Raw genomic sequence first — 20,475 nt, forward strand, 5'->3', positions numbered from 1 at the left:
GTTAAATATTTTAATGAATTTTTAAATAATTGTTAATGTCTCTTAAGACCTTAATTGAAGTTTCTGCCTCCCCTGGGCTGCAGTGGTGTGGGGCTTCCTGGGCCCGCTACACTTCTGTTTCATGCAGGTTTGAATAGGACGGGGAGATGTGGAAAGCTCCCCCATCTTAATTACCAGCTTCCTCTTTGAGAGCAGCTTACAATACTTCTAGATAAATAGATTTACATTAATTTACACCTACTAAAACTTAGCTAGAAGTAGCAGCGTAAGCACAGACCTTCAGCCAGGGTGGTCCAGTAGCACCGCCTTGGGCGGGGAAACGAACAAGCTGGGAAGAAAACTCCAGAAAAAGGTAAGGTGAATGAAATGGTATCATTCTGGCACTTACCTCAGCTTGGAATTTCAGTACAGTGGAGATGTTGGGTTCATACTCTTAAAACATTACTAAGCAGAGGCTTTGATAAAAAACATTTAATATTGCCTTTGAAACTTACACGTGCCAAAACAAGTGAATATACATTAACATGGTGCTGATTTATAAACAAATATACACATTTTGCACTGCAAAACAAACCACTTAAATAGACAATCCTCTGGATGCACTTAGTTACTTAAGGTAAAAGGTATGAAATATCATTAACAGCAAAAGTATGTAAATAATCATTTAAAAAGTGTCTTTTGTATATTACAAATACTTGCACGCCCATTCTTTACTGGGACACCAAGTAGAAGGTGGCACCGAATGAAGTTGTTACATGACTCCAGCATCTGAACCCGGGCAGTAGAATGAGCCCAACAGACTCAGTCCCCCTAAACTTGAGTGTCAGAGTATCTTACATTTCACACAGCCTTACCATTAGTAAAAATTAAGTAGCTTTTAGCTGTTGTGACACTTTTCAATAGTTAACTGTTCAGATACTTCTCCTTAGAACCTTTTTTTTTTTTTATGCGTGGTGGCCGGTAGAGTATAATACTGACAGATTAATAGAAAAGTTGGGATAACCAAGAATGAGAGTTTTAAATTATAATTTTATACCTTCCATGAAATAATTTAGCATGTTTAATATTAAATATATTTGTAAATCTGTATGCAATTCAAATACGTTGGTTCTAAATTAAACAAGTTTTTAAAATCAAAACTGTCAGGGAGGATTAGTGAGGCAGTCGTGCTAACGTATGAGCTTGACCATTATTGCCATCGACAGCTTCACCCTGTTCTCCAGCACTTCCCATTTGCACCAGCCTTTCTCTGAAAGGCATCAAGAAAGTTCTCGGAGAGGAATGCTCTCTCGCAGGGCCTGCTAGAGTGCACATTTCAGCTGTTACACAGCCACGCTTGTCAGTTCCGCTAACAAAAAAGTCAGTGCACTTCAGTGGGTTTTTAGGCAGACACGAGTGTCTCCCGTGTGCTGAGAATTCTGCACAGCCCCAGTGGCGTAACTACAGCTACAGCTGAGGCTGCATAAAGCTTCGTCTTTTCTTTAGGCTCAAGTATCCTGAAAAGTCATCCAGGTCAGTCAAGGCATCTTTCTCAGAGAAAACAGATTCAGACTTATAAAATGATGTCAGTTCACATTGATACTTTACTAATACATTATCACAGGACATCCAAAAGTTGCCTAAATGGTTAAAAGAGTGCTCTTATTTAAGAGCCCCGTCTACTATCCAGGAAAATAAGCTGAGGCTGGTGTTACCGCAGCTTTCGGTGACGGCTGGGCTTTTGCTGTTAAGTAGGGTTTCAGATACTCTGTAGAACAGCAGAAACAAGATACTCTTCTTAGGACCGTAACTATTCCTTTAGGGACATTTCAAATAAGGTTGTGTTTTACTATTTCCATACATACCTGAGTTCACTGTGTTTTGACTGAGCCCTCGTAAAGGAATGCTGTCGTCTTTTTTCTTGAAATACTTTGAATCCAGCCCCAAATTATCACCACTAGGAAAAAAAAAAAGGCTAAATAAAATTTAAAACAAATGTAGTTAGTTAGCAGCACATTAACACCAAGTGGATACAGACTCATTCAGAAAAGTCTCAAAGTGGAACTACTGCATTCATATGAACTTCAGCATTTGAAGGTAAACCAGCACTGAGTAAGTTAAGAACAGTCTAGAACTAATTTTCTGATTGACCCATCACCTGACAGCCTTAGATCTACCACCAGGAGGGACAACAAACTTTTGTTCCTTGTGACCCACTCCTGAGAGCACGGCTCTTGGTTTGTTACCTACAAGCCATGCTTAGTGACCAATTACATCTGCCACAACTTAAAATTCATTAACACAGTGATGGAGAAAGGCAGATCTCGGAACTAGCTTTGGTACTGGAAATGTTTTGCTCAGTTCCAGACACACATAGAAGACAAATGGCTTGATAAAAATAATAATAAATAAAACCCCCCACTAAAAACGCAATACATGACACTTAACTTACTTCTCCTTATTTGCTGGATGAGCGGCTGCAGTCACTGCTGGGACATCTGAGCAGCGAGTCATTTTTGAAAGCTGCGTGTTGAAGTGAACCTGCAGAAAGGCAAGAGTTGCAGTTTAGAGACAAAAACTCCAGACACGAGGGTCCCAGTGTGAACTATCGGGGGACCAATGTTGCTGTTCCTGGCACAGCACTTCCACGCAGCAAAGCGCGCAAGAAAAAGCAACCTGAAGTCCAGCATTAGCTATTACTAATAGTGATCGTGTTCAGGACGGGGAGTTGAAGAGTACTAGGATATACAGTAAACATCCATGCATTTTGAGAAATACTCAAAACATTAAGCTTTGCTGTTTTATGTTATCCCGTTCTTAAATGAATAGAAAGGTCAAAGTGCCTGCCTTTGGTACTGGACGCTGGGAATTGACATTTTGGTTGTGTGCCGGTTCCGGAAAGTTCTGGAAGGCATACAGAGGAGAAATGGGATGACTGATTCCTGAGCTGGGAAAGGACGGTCGGTCAGACTGCAAGAGAAAAAACAATTCCTGAAGTAATTTTTTAGAAAGATTCAAGATTCAGAAATTATCAGCTAGCCACAATTAGAAAGCTAACGCTCATTTGAGTCTTCCTGATGGGAAGAAAACAGCACTTTCCCAAGATTCACATTCTTGGGGAAAACTTGCAACTTCTATGAAGTTAGATGAGTTGAACACTCTTAGCTAATAATTATAAGCTCACAATAAGCTACACACCCTGTAACTGATTAATATATTAAGTGTATCTAGCTATAAATCAGAGACCCCTTTGCATGAATACACCCCTCCACTACTGAATAAGCAGCTCATCAATTGCTGGGTGGCATTACACAGCTGTACACAGGGGACAACACCAAGTAAGAACCAATAAGCCATGGTATTTAACAAAGATAGTAGGTAATGTTTCTTACTGCTTATTTTCATGTTTCTAAATATCACTAATAAGAGTATTCAAATAGTACGCTTACTTTTTCAACCTATACAAAGATAATTAGTATGTAAGTGAACCTCACAACACAAAAATGGTGCCTTTTTTTTCCCTTCCCTCTGCACTTCATCTTTTCCAAGCTAATTTTGCATTCCTCTGTATTTTAATAAATAAGAGCTTAGAAAATTCTTGCTTAGAAGGCCAGAGCATCAAGTAGCACCCAACAGGGTATTATGTTATTTAAAAAAACCCAAACCTAACCTAAACAAACAAAATAAAAATCCACACCCACCCAAAACTATAGGGCCCAAACAAGATGAGAGCACTTTTGTTTTTTCTTTTAGGGACACACATTTCAGTAAATGATGACTAGATCATAACCATGTTATGTATAGTTGTGTCTTACCATGCCATGAGGCGAAATGGCAGCCCTCACACCAGCGTGTGTACCCGCAGAAGGCTCCAGCTTCTTGGCCATCTGAACTTCATTCAGCTGTTTGTTTAACCATGTGATTACTGAGGAGATGGGGAAAAAAAAAAAAAAAAAAAGGTCAAGCTGTTTAAAACAGCAAGTAGCCCTTCCTCAAAAAAAGTGAGAGCTTGGTGGGCTATTTTTCCTCCTTAAGCGCAAGCATCACTAGAACCCGGGTTCCATGGAAAGCCTTTTTGCTCAAGCTTCCTCCTCCCCTGCACGTTCCCTCCTCCGGAGCCACCCCCCCTCGCACACCCCCCAGCCAACCACAGGTGCCAACTCACAGCTCTCACCTGTTGCACACCTGCTACAGACAGAAGCTGATTTTCCATAAATTACCATAATCGCAGCCCTTTGCAAAAAAGGGCACTGGTAAAACAATAAAGTTACTTCCATTAATTTTCAGTAGCAGCCACGTCACTGTGTCATTTTTATGGCAGAAGAAATGGAATTGTACAAACCTACCATTTTCATTGGTCTTCAGTAACTGCTTACTTTCTTCTAATTTTTGTATTGTTGTTTCTAGCTGTTCTTGGAGCTTGCTAACCTGCAATATTCCCATAATAATTATAACACCATCAGGAGCTACTACTAATTACAAACTGAAGAAAAAATATAATATAAATAAACAAAAAGGATCTATGAAGTTCTAAAATTACTTCGAGAAGTTTGAACACAGAGTTTTACAAATGCAATACAATAATTATTTTAAAATAAGCCCTACTTTTAGCTAGGGTTTCAACAAGATGACAGCCACAAAACTTTGCGACCTTAATTTTTCTCTGAGTAAATAACGCAAGAACTCAATGCAGGGGAATCTACTTAATGGAACAAAAAGTTCACTCTGTTCCTGTCCTTGCCTCCTTCACCAACTGTCACACAAACATGCCCTCTAAAGGATGTCGATCCATCCATTATATCGTTTTGTACTCTTAATACAATTTTAATTTTCTTCCATATGGATGGATGGCTCCTACAAATCAGTTTAACATGAAAAAAAATGAAACGTCGATGACACTTTTAAAAAAACACGTTAACTAAGTAAAAGAGTATATTCTATTCCACGGAAAGATTTAAGACCTTATTGCTGTAAATAAGTAAGTTAAAATACACAAAAGCCAACCCACTACATACAACAGCATTTACAGGCCAGAGGGTTAACATGCCACAATACCTCCTGCTCCTTCACTCGAAGGGATTGTCCCATCTCCTCCAATTCTCTCTGCTCTTTTTGAAGTCTCTCTTCTTTTTCTGCTAACAGTTTTTCCTGTTGAATTGTCACTGTATTTTTCAATTTTAATTTACTCATGAGAGTTTTCAAGTCTCCTTGTAACTTCTTGATAATTTCATTAGCCTATTAAAAAATATTAAATCAGATATTCTCAAAATAAAGGAACGTGTAAAAATAAGGAAGACATTTCATAAGGATAATGGCAAGTTCAAACAAACCTTAAGAAGTTCAGCAGACAACGACTTAATTGTTGTCTCCAGTTTTTCAATATGACTTTGTTTTTTCTCTGTACTTTCTTCCAGTATCACCTTTAAAGAATAAAAGAATATTAAAAGTATTATAACAACAACATGATAGACATCATTTATGATTTCAAGCAGAACCTCAGTAATTCTTTGAGAACTAATTCTTACAAGAAATACAGTCCTTGCTTTTCAGTCAAATTACATAGTATCTGCATTCATCCATTTTTTTTGTTCACAAGCACTGACCTTTGTAAAACTGAATCCAGTATGCTTTTGATGCCGTAATTTAGAAGCTTTAACTACATTTGAAAGTTACATTACTTGCTGTATTCATAAAAACGCGTCAGCTGCTGATCTATAGAGACTGCAACTAAGAAGGTTCTACAGAGCTTTAGAGAAAATTATTTTGAAACTTGAAGGAACCTTTTGTTCTTGTGTCGCATCTAATACTTCTTTTGTTCTAATAACCAGCTGATCTTTATCTTTGATCTCTTGTTCCAGAACAGCAACTCGTGTCTGCAGCTGATTAATGAGTTTCTCTTTTTCATGACATTCAGCATCCAGAGTAGTGTTCTCCCGACGCAGCGACAGCACCTCCTGCTTTGCTCTTTGACATTCCTAGAGTGTTGAGAAGGAATTTATTTTATTTTTTTAAAGAAAGCCTGTAATAGTAATTGAAACAGATATATCTAAATAGTAAGCATAATGTGGAAGGAAGAAGAGCTGAACAAACTTCATATGCTGTATTTGCTATTACATGCACAGGCAGGCAGTGTTAGTGCTCTAAAAGTGGTAAGTTTGGTTATGGAAATTAACAAGCCGTACATCTTCCATTCCAGAAAGCTTTGCTTTCAGTTCTCTGACTGTGGAGTCTCCTTTGTATCTCCTTTCTGTTAGATCTTTATTGATGACCTCGAGTTCTGAGAGTCTGTTCTGCAACTGTTGGGTACTTTTCCGATGCAAATTTTCTAATTCCTTCTTCTGTTGCTCATGCTGTTGTTGGTACTGAGCTTGTGCCTATGAGAAGCAAAGAAACGAAGTAGTTAGTCAATGAATTTGAAAATTAGGCCAAGAAAATATTAACATATATGAATACTGTTAATTCTTCTCTGTTGTCATACCTGGAGAGCTTTTTCCTTTTCATTTGTCAGCTCCTGGGTGTGTTTGTTTGTTAGAGCTGCAGTGTGTGATGTCCATTCATTTTTCAGTTTGTCTAGTTCTCGGCTCTTCTCTGACAAGCTCTGTTGAAGTTTGACAAAGCAAACAGAGTTTTAAAAATTCAAGCATTTCGGTCAATACTGAATGATTCTTTACTGTTACTTCTTAAAACAGACATGGAATTATTAAGAAAAGTCTACATTTCAGCACGAGGTGCCAAAATATCTGTTCAATGTGTGAACAGTGAGGCACTGAAAAGCTAAAGAGCACCTTTCTGATACTGTGGATAAAATAATCTTAATTTCAAATTGTGTTTTCTTCCAACAATTATTTAAGAGTGAAAAAACAGCCTGCTGATGTTCCCTACCCTTATAACACAAAGTGCTCTAGTGGGGGGCGGGGGGGAAGAAAGTCCTTTAGCAGTATCTTTTCCTCTTTTTGATTTGTAATTCTGCATTCACATTCAGCAAACACATACAGTAACTCCAACTGAAACTGCAAAGATGAGTTAAGCAAGTATTCCATTCCAAAAAAGCTACATAACAGGAGTTTTAATGGAATTTTTCTGTTTCATGATAGTCAAAAAAGTCAACTTGGTAATTCTAGAGTTTGACCCAAATCATCCTCTTGAAACACAAATACGAAGTCATTACTGGGCTGACTGCAAAAATCAGAAAGTAGTAGAGTAACATGAAGTCCAAGACTTCGGATTTATTTATCATGGTTTCACATTTTTCCAAATATAAGGATTTCCAACTATTCACAGAATATGTAGAATATATTTATCTTCACACTACCGTGTATCTGGTATACAATTTGTATATGCATATGCAGACAGACCTCTGTGCAAAATAAAGTAAAATTCTGCTTTAGTACTGTAAGACCTAAATTTTATTTTTCAGTTGCACGCTTTACTCATTCTTAAGAAAAGCTACAGTAAACGACTACTCTCCTTTTCACTCACTCCCAAGTCAATTATCTTGGCTAGGTAGTGACTAACCAACCAGCCCACAAGAAGTGCATTTGCCACAGATTATAAGAAGTGCAACTTACATCAGGAAAATTAAAAATTTACATTACCTGTTGAGTGTAGCTCAGCTGTCTGGTAAGATCCTCTTCAGTTTTTCTAAGCTTTTCTTCCAGCATCATTTTGTCTTCCTATGTACAAATTGACATCAGGTCAAATCCTTAGTTCCCAAAAATACAACTAGTACTTAGCTTCCATTTTATCAGCATACCCTGCCTAAGCAACCACATACCCACTATATTTGTGTATATTTGTGTATAATTGTATGTATAATTAATACATTTAAAAGAAAAAGCACTGGTTCAGAAGGTAAAAAACTCTGAATGAAATTATTTGCCAAGTTTCTATAAAGAAAAATATCTTATCATAAAGACTTGTTTACAAAGGAATTGCATGAACATCAAATCAAGTGAAATAGTGTAAGTTTGTGTTATTAAAATGGCTTATTAGGTGTCTATAACCATGGCAGCACAGTAGGAGAGACACGTACCCCAGGTTATGAAACTGAAACAGACAACAGTCAAACTAATGAGACCACTAATTTCTCATTAAATAAAACCTAGCACGCTACCAACTGCATCAACATTACAATTTTAATTTGGTATTTATAGCTACTAGTCCCTTGAAGTCCATAAAGCCTTAAAATTACATACACACGCGCATGCTTTCCTAAACCCAACTGCAGAACAAAGAGATTGAAAGCTTAGTGTTTTATTTTTGCAGTTGATCTGGCAATCAGCGCAAGGCTATGAAGCACGAGACACTGAAGCATTCAACAGCTGCATACTACAGGCACTGCACGTGTAAAATACCTGATCTTCTGCCAGTTCAAATTATAGCGCTTGGCTGAATATACATGTAATATTGTCATGGCTAGAGTGACAGTAACAATTTAGTTTCATAACATGCGCCCAAATAACTGCATGCAATGACATATATGAGCTAAAATAAAAAATAAACTAGAACATACAATTTGGTACATACTTTTGAAGTGTTAAGACTGAAAAAAATGCTTATGTACACATAGCATCAAGGCCTAGTTGCAACTATGACAAACCTTCATTTTACCTTAAGGCATTTCAAACAGCTGGCTAAAAACTTCTTTATTTCTGCATCATTTCCTGGTAGAAATTTTAGAGAGAGATGGGTAAGATGTTTGAAAGGGTTGGTCTCCACTACATTTAAAGAGACAGGTGTGTGATCTAGAACAGACGCTGAAGAAACCAACTGCAGCAAAAACCTAGGGAAAATAAAAAATAATCAAATGTTTAGCATATTTCTTTTCCTGAAACTACCTGTAGATCCTACAAGCTATTTTCAAATAAAATATATTTTTACATCTGCAATGAAACTTGTCTGTCCGGTTTTTGTTTGAAAAAGAACTATGAAATTCGATCCCTATGTTGTAGTTAATATTACAAACAATTATCAACTAAAATGCTTGCACCTTATAATAAGAAATGTACAAAACTAATCAGTTTGTTTATTGGTAAAATTTTCAGAAGCCCATCTTAGATTTAAGAGTCCAAAACCAAGTAAGACCTTTGTAACCAAATTCAAAAGGAAAACAGACTCCTATGTTTTAGGTATCCTACAACCTAGTAAAATTCACAGCACACAGTAGATGCTTCAGGAAACGGCCCAATTCCTGGAGTGGAGCAAGGTATTCTGGACAGGGCCTTCCTCCGTACCCACACAAACAAAAATAACATGTGAAAAGGCCACTACAGGGAAGAGTGGACCTCAGGTCTCCCCCCTCACATCTTAATATCTGAACAATGAAATGAAAGAAAAAAAAAATCCTTGTCAGAATGCCTCATAACTTTGCCTTCTCCTGTGAAACAGTACGACTTACACCTCAGTCCATCAAATTCAGGTTAGCTCTCTAGCATGTTAAAAAAAAAAAAAAAAAGGCGGGGGTGAGAACAACAACACACCAGTGCTGCACGTCCACCAACTGATACTCAGATGCCTACAGGGGAAGGTTAAATCATCCTTGTTCTACTGACCCTTCTCAGTCTGAGTGGCTGGCAAGTATGTTAAGGACACGTACACACAGAGTACTACAGCACTCCCTTATTACCTACCTTGGGATGTCTTTGTTCTGTTCCTGAATGCATTGTTGAAGCAGATCTATAAATTTTTGTGGGAAAGCAGAGAAGTCTACCAAGAGACCCTGCTGGGATTTTAAACTATATAAACAGAATGGAAAAAAAAATACATTAATGATATATAGAAGTCTAATTTATTTCCTATAAAATATTTTGTTTCCACTAGCAGAATAAACTAATACTGAACACGTCATTGAAGTCCGCTAGCGTGTCATTTTTAATGCTGAATACAGAAGAAATGTGATCACGTCTTGGATAATAATCCCTAGAGGACGTTTTTGATTTCAAGAGCTCTTGCAAATGAGCTGCACTAAGAAGAAAAAAAGTTATTGTGGCACAAAAAATGTGCTCCCTTGAGTAGACGCCTTCCTTACAGCACAGAGTGGTACGGTGATTGGATAAGGGCTCGTGGAAGAAGCAAAGGACAATGAGGGGAGACTCAACCATTATCAAGACTTTATCTGCCTACTTCTTTATTTAATTGCTTGTCTTCACCATAGACACAGTAAACTCGAAGACAGAAACAGACATTCAACAGGGTATGCACAAAGTCATACCTTGTATATCAAAACACTTCTGCACATCTGTTTTATAAACAGTGTTTTACTTTTGCCTTTTGATCCACACAGTGATTATATCACTCTTTAAAAACAAAACAAAACAACACCAAAACCAAACCAAACAACAAAACAAACAAACAAAAAACCAATCACCAAACAACAAAGCAGAAGACTGAACTGTTCATGCCTGGTGCCCGAATTTGATGACCAAATTCTAAGCAAGTGAAGTAAAATGAGACCAAACAGCACAATTACTATGCAAGAAACCATAACACAAAGGCTCAGGTCTGTGAATCCATGTCCATGCAAACAGAATTTCCTCTGGCAATTACTTCTTGAAATAGTTCACACATACACAATAGTCTGTAAGAAGTAATTACGATAAACAGAAGATTCAAGTAGTAATATAAACTGTGGTACTGTAGCTGTGCAGGGAACTTAACATCATGATTCTGTCATTCATCTCTATAATCCTGAGCCAATCCTGTTCCTGTACTTGGTTGTTTCACTGACTAGTCAAAGAGAACGATACTGCTAAAATACTGACAAAACTGCAAAAGTGAAAAATGCCAAAACATAAATTACAAGATAAAAGATATTCCTTCATTTTTTTTGGCACTTAGAAATATCTCATAGACAAGACACGATAATTTCACTTACCTTTGAAAATCTTCCTCAGATATGACAAGGTTATAAAGGAAAAAAGGATCAGTATCATCAGTCAATCGAACAGCTAAATCCTGAAAAAACAGACATTTAAGTATGATTTAAAACACTATAAACCACCCTGTAGGATTATTTAAATATTGTAAACAATATTGCAAACAGTATTTAATGCTTTTACTGTTTAGCCAAAAATACGACAGAATTGTGGCAACTAATTCAGAAGGTGGAAAACATTAACATTTAACACAACTTCAAATATTACAGTGGGAAAAACAGAAAAATGTTTTCTCACAAAAATAAACTAAGTAAAAACCTTCAACTTTGAGCAGCAAAGGTTTCAAAATTCAATGTGTCTTCATCATTTTACAGAAAGAAAACTATTCGCTATTTTTCCCCATCATGAAATAGAGTGTAACATTAGCAGTCCACTGAAATGCATCTCAAACACATAATTCCCGTAACTGGAAGTTTTCCAGAGCATACTGCTCCTAAAAAGTTTAAGAAACTATCTTCTGAAGAGTTTATATTATTTGAATACAGAGCTTCACAAAGCAAACATAAAATAGATACATCTGAAGTCCAGGAAGCTACTGAGGAAAATTGTAGCATTATGTTGCCTAGCTTTTAAAAATAAACTCTTTGTTAGCTGGAGGTCTACACAGTGTCTGGGGAAAACTGCCTTCTCTGTAAATGTTAGTCTTCATTACAAGGCTAAGGTTATGCAAAACACCTGGTACATTAGGCCCAGGCATCTGTTCTCTGTAAGGAGACTCAAACCTGTGTGAAGAATGTAATATTCCCTAACAGAGGAAAAGAAAGGAAGTAGAAACCTGACAGGTCTTCCAACATAACTGAAGTGTGACCATAGCACGTATACATACACAGAACTGAAACAAGTTTCAGTAATTGAGATACCAGTAACACTAACAAAGCTCTCAGTCGGAGGCATACAAACAAACTGAGAGATTTACACGTGCAGCCACCTTATGTTAAAACTAATGCCATCCCAAATTAGCTAAGGTGTGTTGTTGAGTAGCATAAAAATGCCTGCTTGGTTTGACATCTCGTTAACTGATCCAAGCATTTGAAGTTATCTTTTTAGACTGATCACTCACTGATGTACCCAACCGGATTTCCAGGCTCCTGCTGACGCAGGCTGCAACTTGGCACACAGTTCTTAACTGAACTCAGTATTATCATTGTCACAGTTGGCAGAATCTTACAAAGAAATGCTGTACTCCTTTAGAAACAAACCTTTACTCAATAACACTATAACCAACTAATGGCCAATCTTAACATCATGGTAGGTGAATGTACAGTTTAAGTGACAAATTAGACACACAACAAAAAAGATTTTATATCCTCCAGCAGTAACCTCATTGCTATTTTTTATGAGAAAGAAGAGGTGTTTTTTTACTGCAAATTTAGTACTTTACTTCCTACCCCCCGGATGAATTCCAAACAAGTTCAAGTTCAAAGACTAACACACTTATCAACAAAAAGCATAATGTTACAACCACATATAAGCTGTAATTTTTGCTAGTTAAGATGAGGACTTTGCAAAGACAACTGCTGCTCTTATTCTTAAATAAGTGTTGAGTATAGTTGAGACTGCTCTTAAGCTCTAACTCGGGTTCCTCTGAGGGTCTCCAAATACTTTTGATTTGCAAGTTTACTAAGAATCATGAACAGCGAATACAAAAGACAGGACTAAAAGGGCTAGAAAAAAAACACCATACCAAACCAACTAAATTACTCAAGAAATTATACCAAAAATAAAAGATGGTCAAGTGACAAACATACTAAAATACTATTTTGCTTTTTGTCTATTTGTCCTCTTATACAATGAAATCCAGATTATACCTAATGAATGACACAAACATAACTAATCCACAAACCTTTTTATGAACAGGATTCGAAATTGACAGTAGCTCAACGTTCACTCGAACATTTAACCTCCTGAGTACAAAAAGATGAAACTTAGTAACAAATGAAGAAGACATTCTCCAAGTAACAGATGTTTGTAGCCACATTACAGGAATTAAATGACATTTTGAAAACAAAAATTTAGGTAGAAATAGCGAGAAAGTTCCCATTGATGACTACTACTAGGATATCTGAAAACCCCACGGTTTACAGCTCCTCAGTCAGGTCAGGTTTTTTTGTTGCTTGTCACACACCAAATTTTAAATAGCAAGGCACAAGTTTTGAAACTTTGTCCAGAAACTAGAACCTTTGGATAAGCTTCTTGAAATTTATTAATGACTGCTGAAACCTTTGATAATCATTCATACAGCACTACTTTGTCTTCACTTACTTCTTTTTGAGCAATCCGAGAAGTTATTTGCATTACAAAATACACCCACTGCCATCAGCCCTTCTGTGCTTTTTAACACAGGCAAGTCAGAGTAGCCCTAACGCCTGCATGCATTGTCTAATGGGTCCAGATAGGGCCTATATTGCTGAAATTCAGTATATTTTCAGCAGACGCTTCCCATACGGTATTCCTGGGCTTTCCCAAACACCAGTGCTAAGCCACGCATCCACGCCTACAATGGTTTATCCCGCAGCAGAAACCGACTGGGACAGACGCGTGGGCTCGCCCACGCCACGGGAGCAGTAAGGAGGGAGCTGAAACGCTCCCGGAGGCCGCGGTAAGGCCGGCTTCAGGCTGCGAGGACGAGGAGGAGGAGGAGGAGGAGGAGGAGGCGGGCCTGCCCGCGGGGCAACCGCTGCGGCCTGGGAGACGCGCAAACAGCGGCCAGGCCAGCCGGACCCGCAGCGGGAAACCTCGGCCCTCGCCTCGCCAGTGGCGGGGACGCGTTCGCCCCCGCACCCCTACGGCGTTTCTGTAAAGCTACTGCCTGCGCTCTCCGCTACCAGTGCCTCCTCTGCCCGGCATGGCACCCACAGGAGCCGCTCCAGCTCTCACTGATCGCCTCCAGCCCTGCTGCGACCGAGTCCCCCTCCCTCTAACACAGAGGGGCCCCCCATAAGCAGCCCCAAGGCAAGAACAAGGCGGGCGGCTACTCAGCTCACCGCCCGCACCAGGCGCAGGGCCCCGCCCCTCACCCACAGCTGTTAGGCCAGGAAGAAAAGAAAGAAGGAAAGAGCCCGTCACTCAGCAGCCCTTTTCCAAAAGAACGCAATAAAACTTCCGGCAACTGCTGAGGAAACCAATTCAGAGCCCGCCGCGCCGTTCAAGCCAGCCTCTCACCTCTCCTCGCAGCCCTGGCACCTCACTTGCACGCTCACGGGCCGGTTGAACAAGCTCTCCGCCGCCATCTTACGCTTCGAGTTTGGCGCCCGGCTCCCGCGGAGGAGGAGCCTCAAGATGGAGCCGCAGGCGGCGACCGCAGGGGCTGCTGGGACGGAAATGGCGGCGCCGGAGCCGCAGCTGGAACCGGACCGTGGCTCCCCGGTACCGGGGCGATGTGCCTACTTCGTAGAGAGGAAGAAGCGCTTCTGCAAGATGACCCCGGGTCCTGGGCGGCGCTTTTGCGGAGAGCACGGGCAGCACGAGGTACCGGCCTGGCCGGGCGGGGCAGCAGGCCTCCCGGAGGCTAGGGAGGATGGGCTCCTGGGGACGGGCAGCCCCGGCGGCACCCCTGGGGGGGACACCCCGGGGGCCTGGGGGCGCCTGTCCGCCTGGGCTGGCCCCCAGCACGGGCAGGGCAGGCAGAGCCTGCGCCCGCCTCTGGGCCCTGGGTGTGCTGAGGCCGCCGGTTCAGCCCAGCAGGAACGCTGCCATTGCATTACGGGTTCATTCTTTTAGGGTCCGTTAAAGTATTAAATTCCTGTCTCAGTCTCTCCGTTCCGGTTAACCCACCTATCTCAGAATAGATGTTTTATGAAACTCAGATGTCCCTCAGCAGCTTTTCTAAAACAGGAACACTGAATGCATGCTAAAGTGTTGTCTAAAACTTTTCTTTTATAATTAGGGAGAAAATGACAGAAAAAGAATTCCATGCCCTCTTGATCCAAAACAGTAAGTATATGTAAATGCTTTTCCTATTTTTTGCCAGAGCTCACATGATAAGTGCTGTTACTTACTTTTATTTCCATTTGGATTTTAGCACTGTATACGAAGACCAACTACAAAAGCATTTAAAAAAATGTAATTCAAGAGAGAAGCCAAAGCCAGTAAGTGCAGCGTAAATTCATCACTACTTTCACTCAGATCTAAGACCCTAAACATCACAGGTCGGCAGAGAACTGATCGTGCTGGGGGCAGCTGTGACCTGGGGACAGCAGTCCCGGCCAGCACCACTAAGGATGGCGTGGAAGCTGAAAAAGTACTTGCTGAAATGTCTCCCCATCTTCCATGTCCCCTCTCACTGTAGTTCAGCTTTTCAGCTCTTAGTTACAAATGAAAAAGCCGAATACATTTTTCTCAAGAGCGTCCTCCAAGAACAGTCTCACCATGCTGTTCATTTAGAGGCTTGGGGAGAGGTTGTCCTCGAAAGCAAAGCTAACAGGGAGGCTGTAGGCGTCTGGCAGTCTGACAGCTGCCGGCTTCAGCCAAGCTAGCAACGAATTCAAATTTCTTTTCTTTTGGTTTTTAAAGGTCTACTTTGTTCAAGATATTAATGCAGGTTTAAAAGATGGGGCAGAAATACCAGAAAGACAAGTGAGTACATTTATTTCTTCTGAAGCTCAGTCCCTACATAACATGTTGCAATTTAGCATATGACTAAAGAACTAGCAAAAATAAAAAGTTCTTGTATTTGTGAGTGGCGTTTTTTTTTCCCTTATTTAAAAGGTACCTGTCTCTTCTCTATCCAAAGAAGGGCTGGAGAATTTAATTACCAAGTTGAAAAAAGCAAGTAATGGTGAGCTTACTTAATACTGAAAATAAGATGTTTTAAATTGAATTACTTAAAAAGTCATTGTTATTTTTGTTGTCAGATATCTGTGAAAGTGTGAGACTAAACGCATCTGACATAATTATCATCAAGATGTTGGCAATACTCCAATAACTAAATTTTACTCAAAATAATAAACTAGATAGAGAGAATGATAAAATACTGATCTTTTGTTCATATAGCTACTTTCCCTTCCTCTTGTGTTTTCTGTTTCCCACTCAAGTATCCCTAGAGATAACAATAGAGCTGTGTTATAGAATGATAGATTTATGCTCCCAACAGACTATTTTGTTAGTGCTACAAATTGAACTCATGTCTGAATATTGTAATGTGTGTGTTACAAAAACAGAAACTTGGAAACTGGAAACCTATACCTAAGAGTTTTGCATTTAGGTGCAGGCCTAGAGCTTCGCCTTAAGGAACAAATACTGTCCCACCAGGCTTTACAAGAAGCCTTAAGTGACCCAAAGAACGGGGAATCTGCTTTCAAGCACTTGAAACAACAGGTATGGTCACTGCTTTACTAATAGTGATAGATGTTTTTAAACATGTGGAATTCTGCTGCTGTAAATTTGATGACTGTGCATGCATAATGCTAGTTGCTTCATGTAGAGGAAATCTGATATGCTCTGTAACTCTATGCGCTTCAAATAATAGCATATATATAACCTTTGAATGGCTGCTTTGTTAACTGTTAGTAAGAAAATTTTATTAGGATATTGGAATAAAATTACAAATTGTGCAGTGTTCTTCTCAATTTTACTTTTCTTATTTTATATTAACTCGTAATAAATCTGAGCTACAAAAGGTAAAATGTTGTATTTGCTAGAAGTAAAAGGAATTTTTTTACTTTTTCTGTGAGAGCTGATCCTAGATTTCCTGGTTGTGTAACAGATGTGTAAAAACTGAGTTTACCTTTTACATTTTTAAAGTATATTGAACAGCAAGAATTTTAAGGGAGATGGATTGCATATTGTAGTAAAATAGAAAGTTTTGGGAAGAAAAATTTAAAAGTGAGAAATGTTTGTTTCCTGTATGTTCTTTCTGTGCTCTACTTTCCTTCCCTGTGTATTACAAAATGCCTAAATCCAGCAGAGAGAGAGGGCTCTGCAGGCACTGATGCCTTACAGAAAATCCAATACAGTACCCATATTTTGGATGACTACTTCGAGAATCATCAGAGAAAAAATAATATAATGTGTATGTGATCCCAGAACTCCATTTAAAAAACTTCTGGGTGGAGTTGTGTGAGCAGTGGAAGAAAGGCAGGGTGATGCTGACCAGACAGAATTTATAATCCCTTTCCTCTGTACACACAAGATTTTTTCCCTAATCCCTCATGGAAGGGGAGACTTGAAAAAGTCTTCTGCAGTTTGGTGAAGTAATCATTTTTCTGTCAGGTATTCCAGTACATGGTATATACATTTGCTTGGTTTGTAAATAAGTAATCTATGTTTGTAGGCTTCAATTTTAGGTAACATGGAAAAATTACATTTACTTGGTCCAGGAAGATGTTTTGTTGAATTTGGAGCTGGGCGAGGAAAGCTGTCTCATTGGGTTGATGTTGCCTTACAGAACGTTGAAAACGTTCAGTTTTTGCTTGTGGAAAGGGCAACTACAAGATTCAAGGTAAGAGACAATATTGTCTTGTTATCAGAGTATAATTTTTAAACTGTTGTCACTGAAGCTGTTAGTATTTGCTTTTTATCTTCAAAAATAACATAAAGCCTTCAAATTTTAAAAGTTTTGGAAGTGTGATTCCATACTTCACCAATAGCAAATTTATTAGAAAAAAATCCTGGTGTATAATGTTGGAAATGTGCAAATGTTGGCTTGACAGGGAAGAAAAGTCCGACATTAATACCTGGAACAAAATTATAATTTTTAGTGGCCAGCCTTACTTAATGATCTTGTTCTGTTTACACAGGTGGATGGAAAACATAAAAGAAGAGATTCTATATTTGAAAGGCTTCAAGTTGATATTCAACACTTATGTTTAAGTAAGTTCTTCTTGGCTTGCATAATTCTGAAATAAAGGCTTAATTTTAGATTTTGAATACTGGAGTTCAAGTCAATTTGTATGTAGCATGCTTAAATGTACTTGGTTTTGAAGATATTTCTCAGTGGTTGTTTGGACATGTTAATACAGTGTGTATATACGTATACACAGGCATACATATATTAAATGGAGATTTAAAATTTTCTGCTTTTTATACACCTACAGGACATCATTATGGGTGAGAAATACCAAAAGAAAAAACTTTTGAAGGTTTTTTAGAATCTGCAGGATTAAACACCTTTGCATTGTTTGTTTTAGGTGTGCAGAATAAAGTAAGTCATGCATATCATTGGTATCAATCATATCAATTCTATAGAATTTGTGAGAACAGCTCTCATCAGGAGATGCATTAATGTCATATTTACATTTCATAGGCGGTGTAGAAAGGCTGAAATGGTTAAATAGGCTTCTCAGCCACAGCATCTGATTCTCTTCATTTGTTTTAGAAAAAGAAATTTTCCTTTTAATAGCTTATAACTGTATGTACAGACCACTGTAGTTTCAGCAGTGGTAAACATGTATTTCATTTTTTAAGTGTGCTGAAATTGTATTATCCAGAAAAAAATATTGCCCCAACTATAATAATAGAGGTTCTGGGGTTGTTATGGATTGTGTGTATGTGTGGTGTGTTTTGGTTTTTGGGTTTTTTTTTAACCTTTTCCTTCCAGAGAAAGTACCTATTTTGGAGAAGAAAAAACTACCAGTGGTAGGAATTGGGAAGCATTTGTGTGGAGCTGCAACAGGTATGAATCGTATACGTGTTAACTGCAGAAAGTTAGGATACTAAATCTTACGATCTGAATGGACTGATCTTCCAAACTGTCCTTTTAAGCTTTTCTTGCCCTCTGACCCTTTGTTGGTGAATGTCGCCGTTATATTCTAAATATCTGTTGACTTCAGTGGAATAGTAAATGGATAATAGATGCAAGGCTACATTAGACAGAAGTAAAACCTTTCTGGTTTTTTATAGAGTAGAACAAAGAATAGTGCGTGGTGGCATGGGTCATGTATTTGCAAACTGTTGAAAGTATCTCTTTTTTTTTTTTTTTTTTTTGACACCTTTGCCTCTACTCCGAAATATTTTTCTTTTTAAGTGAGAAGAATGTGTTTCTGTCCTGGCCATTTTAAACTAACTAAACACTCTTTTTAATGTTATATGTCTACTAAGTAGAGAAAGACATCTCAAATGTGACACCTATATAGTTACTGTTACAAAAGATGATGCAGTTAAGCGTTTAAGTAGTACATATATCTATTCAATAGACTGTGTACTAAATGTCAAACTTTTAGAGCATGTTTTATAGGGAGGAGATCCTCTTACAATATGCCAGTTTGTTAACCAAAGTATTTCACATTCACTTATGTAGAACAAATATTCAAGAGGATAAATATTCATAATATTCATTTAGAATTTAGGGTTTTCATGTTTTCAAAGCATGCTTGTAATTTTTAGCTATCCTTAAAACTGCTTTTTGGCTTAGTTTGTAATGTATACTTTTATTCTCCTTTATGGGAAGTGCATTCTCGACCATGATAGAGCCTGTATAAATAATGCTGTGGTGTTCATCACTATTTTTTGAGGGGTGTATATCTGTTTTTTCCCAGATCTTGCTTTGAGATGCTTGGTTGAAAGTTATACAGCTTGCTGTGACGGAGAAAGTGAAGAGCCTGCAACAAAACGCTTTAGGACTGATAAGACAGAGGTGGCTTCTAGCAATTCTGCTGATAATGAATGCAATAAAGATGACTGTAAGCCTGTAGCTGGAATTGTTATTGCACTGTGTTGCCATCACAAGTGTGACTGGACACATTATGTAGGCAGAGAATTCTTTAAATCAGTAGGACTTGGACCATTAGAATTTCATTATTTTCAGAGAATGAGTAGTTGGGCCACTTGTGGCATGCGAGAAACCACAACCAGAGCCTCTACAAGTCAAGAAAGTGAAGATGAAACTAACGACACAGAAGAACATGAGCAAACATTCAGCAAGACAGAAGGTGGTTCTGATATTTTGCAAGGGTATGTAATTATATTTTTTTTCCTAGCAAATGGACTCCTGCAGAAAAGCAGTTATGTATAGTGGTACATGAAATTGTTTCAGGTCCTCAAAATGACTCATTTTACAGAAACATTTTAATTACTAAATTTATAGAAATGTTCTACTTTAAAAATACAATTTTTGTGGACATATGTTTTAAAATATTTAAACAGCCATGCTTGCCTGAATTAAAATTAACATAAATTGATGTCAATACTACTTCTAAGCTTAACTACTAATGTTAACAAAACTATTCTTCTGACACATGTTCATTCTTTTCCTCCTTTTTATAAAACTAGGATACTTACTGTTGAAGAACGAAAGGAGATAGGTTGCCTCTGTAAACGGCTGATTGATCATGGACGGATTGAATATTTACAACAACGAGGCTACAAGGCAGCACTACAGTATTATACAGAGTCTGCTGTGTCCTTGGAGAATGTCCTGTTGACAGCTGTCCCAAGTCCATCTTTGATACCAGAGCCAACTATGTGACAGGAGATAGATTTGGAATTGGTAGGGAAAAAACCCTATAAAACTTATCTGATCTTTTTTAAAAAGCTAATTCAGTGCTTACAAAAAACTGTTTTAGTCTTTCCTATACCCAGGAAAAGGTCTTATATTTCCCAGTTTCACTGGGAATTACAAATATGC

The 20,475-nt window shown here is 38.4% G+C and overlaps 2 protein-coding genes across 3 annotated transcripts; one reads left to right on the top strand and one right to left on the bottom strand.

Moving 5' to 3' along the window:
• Nucleotides 1-163: 163 nt before the first annotated feature.
• Nucleotides 164-14,176, bottom strand: SASS6 (SAS-6 centriolar assembly protein). Of its 2 annotated transcripts, XM_063345314.1 has the most exons (17): nucleotides 14,076-14,176; nucleotides 12,757-12,817; nucleotides 10,853-10,932; nucleotides 9,609-9,713; nucleotides 8,590-8,761; nucleotides 7,575-7,652; nucleotides 6,458-6,577; nucleotides 6,162-6,353; nucleotides 5,760-5,954; nucleotides 5,310-5,399; nucleotides 5,035-5,214; nucleotides 4,326-4,407; nucleotides 3,795-3,904; nucleotides 2,827-2,949; nucleotides 2,432-2,520; nucleotides 1,845-1,936; nucleotides 164-1,747 (listed from the first exon to the last, which is right to left on the bottom strand). In XM_063345314.1, the coding sequence occupies exons 1-17, from the start codon at nucleotides 14,141-14,143 to the stop codon at nucleotides 1,662-1,664; spliced, it is 1,923 nt and encodes a 640-aa protein (XP_063201384.1). In that variant the 5' UTR covers nucleotides 14,144-14,176; the 3' UTR covers nucleotides 164-1,661. The 2 variants fall into 2 exon arrangements, with proteins under 2 accessions (XP_063201384.1, XP_063201385.1); XM_063345315.1 differs by lacking the exon at nucleotides 12,757-12,817 and having other exon boundaries at nucleotides 14,076-14,129.
• Nucleotides 14,076-20,325, top strand: TRMT13 (tRNA methyltransferase 13 homolog). Its single transcript, XM_063345324.1, has 11 exons — nucleotides 14,076-14,381; nucleotides 14,800-14,846; nucleotides 14,935-15,001; nucleotides 15,426-15,488; nucleotides 15,621-15,690; nucleotides 16,117-16,229; nucleotides 17,185-17,352; nucleotides 17,651-17,723; nucleotides 18,451-18,525; nucleotides 19,388-19,802; nucleotides 20,121-20,325. The coding sequence occupies exons 1-11, from the start codon at nucleotides 14,193-14,195 to the stop codon at nucleotides 20,314-20,316; spliced, it is 1,476 nt and encodes a 491-aa protein (XP_063201394.1). The 5' UTR covers nucleotides 14,076-14,192; the 3' UTR covers nucleotides 20,317-20,325.
• The last annotated feature ends 150 nt before the right edge of the window (nucleotides 20,326-20,475 follow it).

This window comes from Chroicocephalus ridibundus, chromosome 8, assembly GCF_963924245.1.
Source record: "Chroicocephalus ridibundus chromosome 8, bChrRid1.1, whole genome shotgun sequence".
NCBI classification, from domain to species: Eukaryota; Metazoa; Chordata; class Aves; order Charadriiformes; family Laridae; genus Chroicocephalus; species Chroicocephalus ridibundus.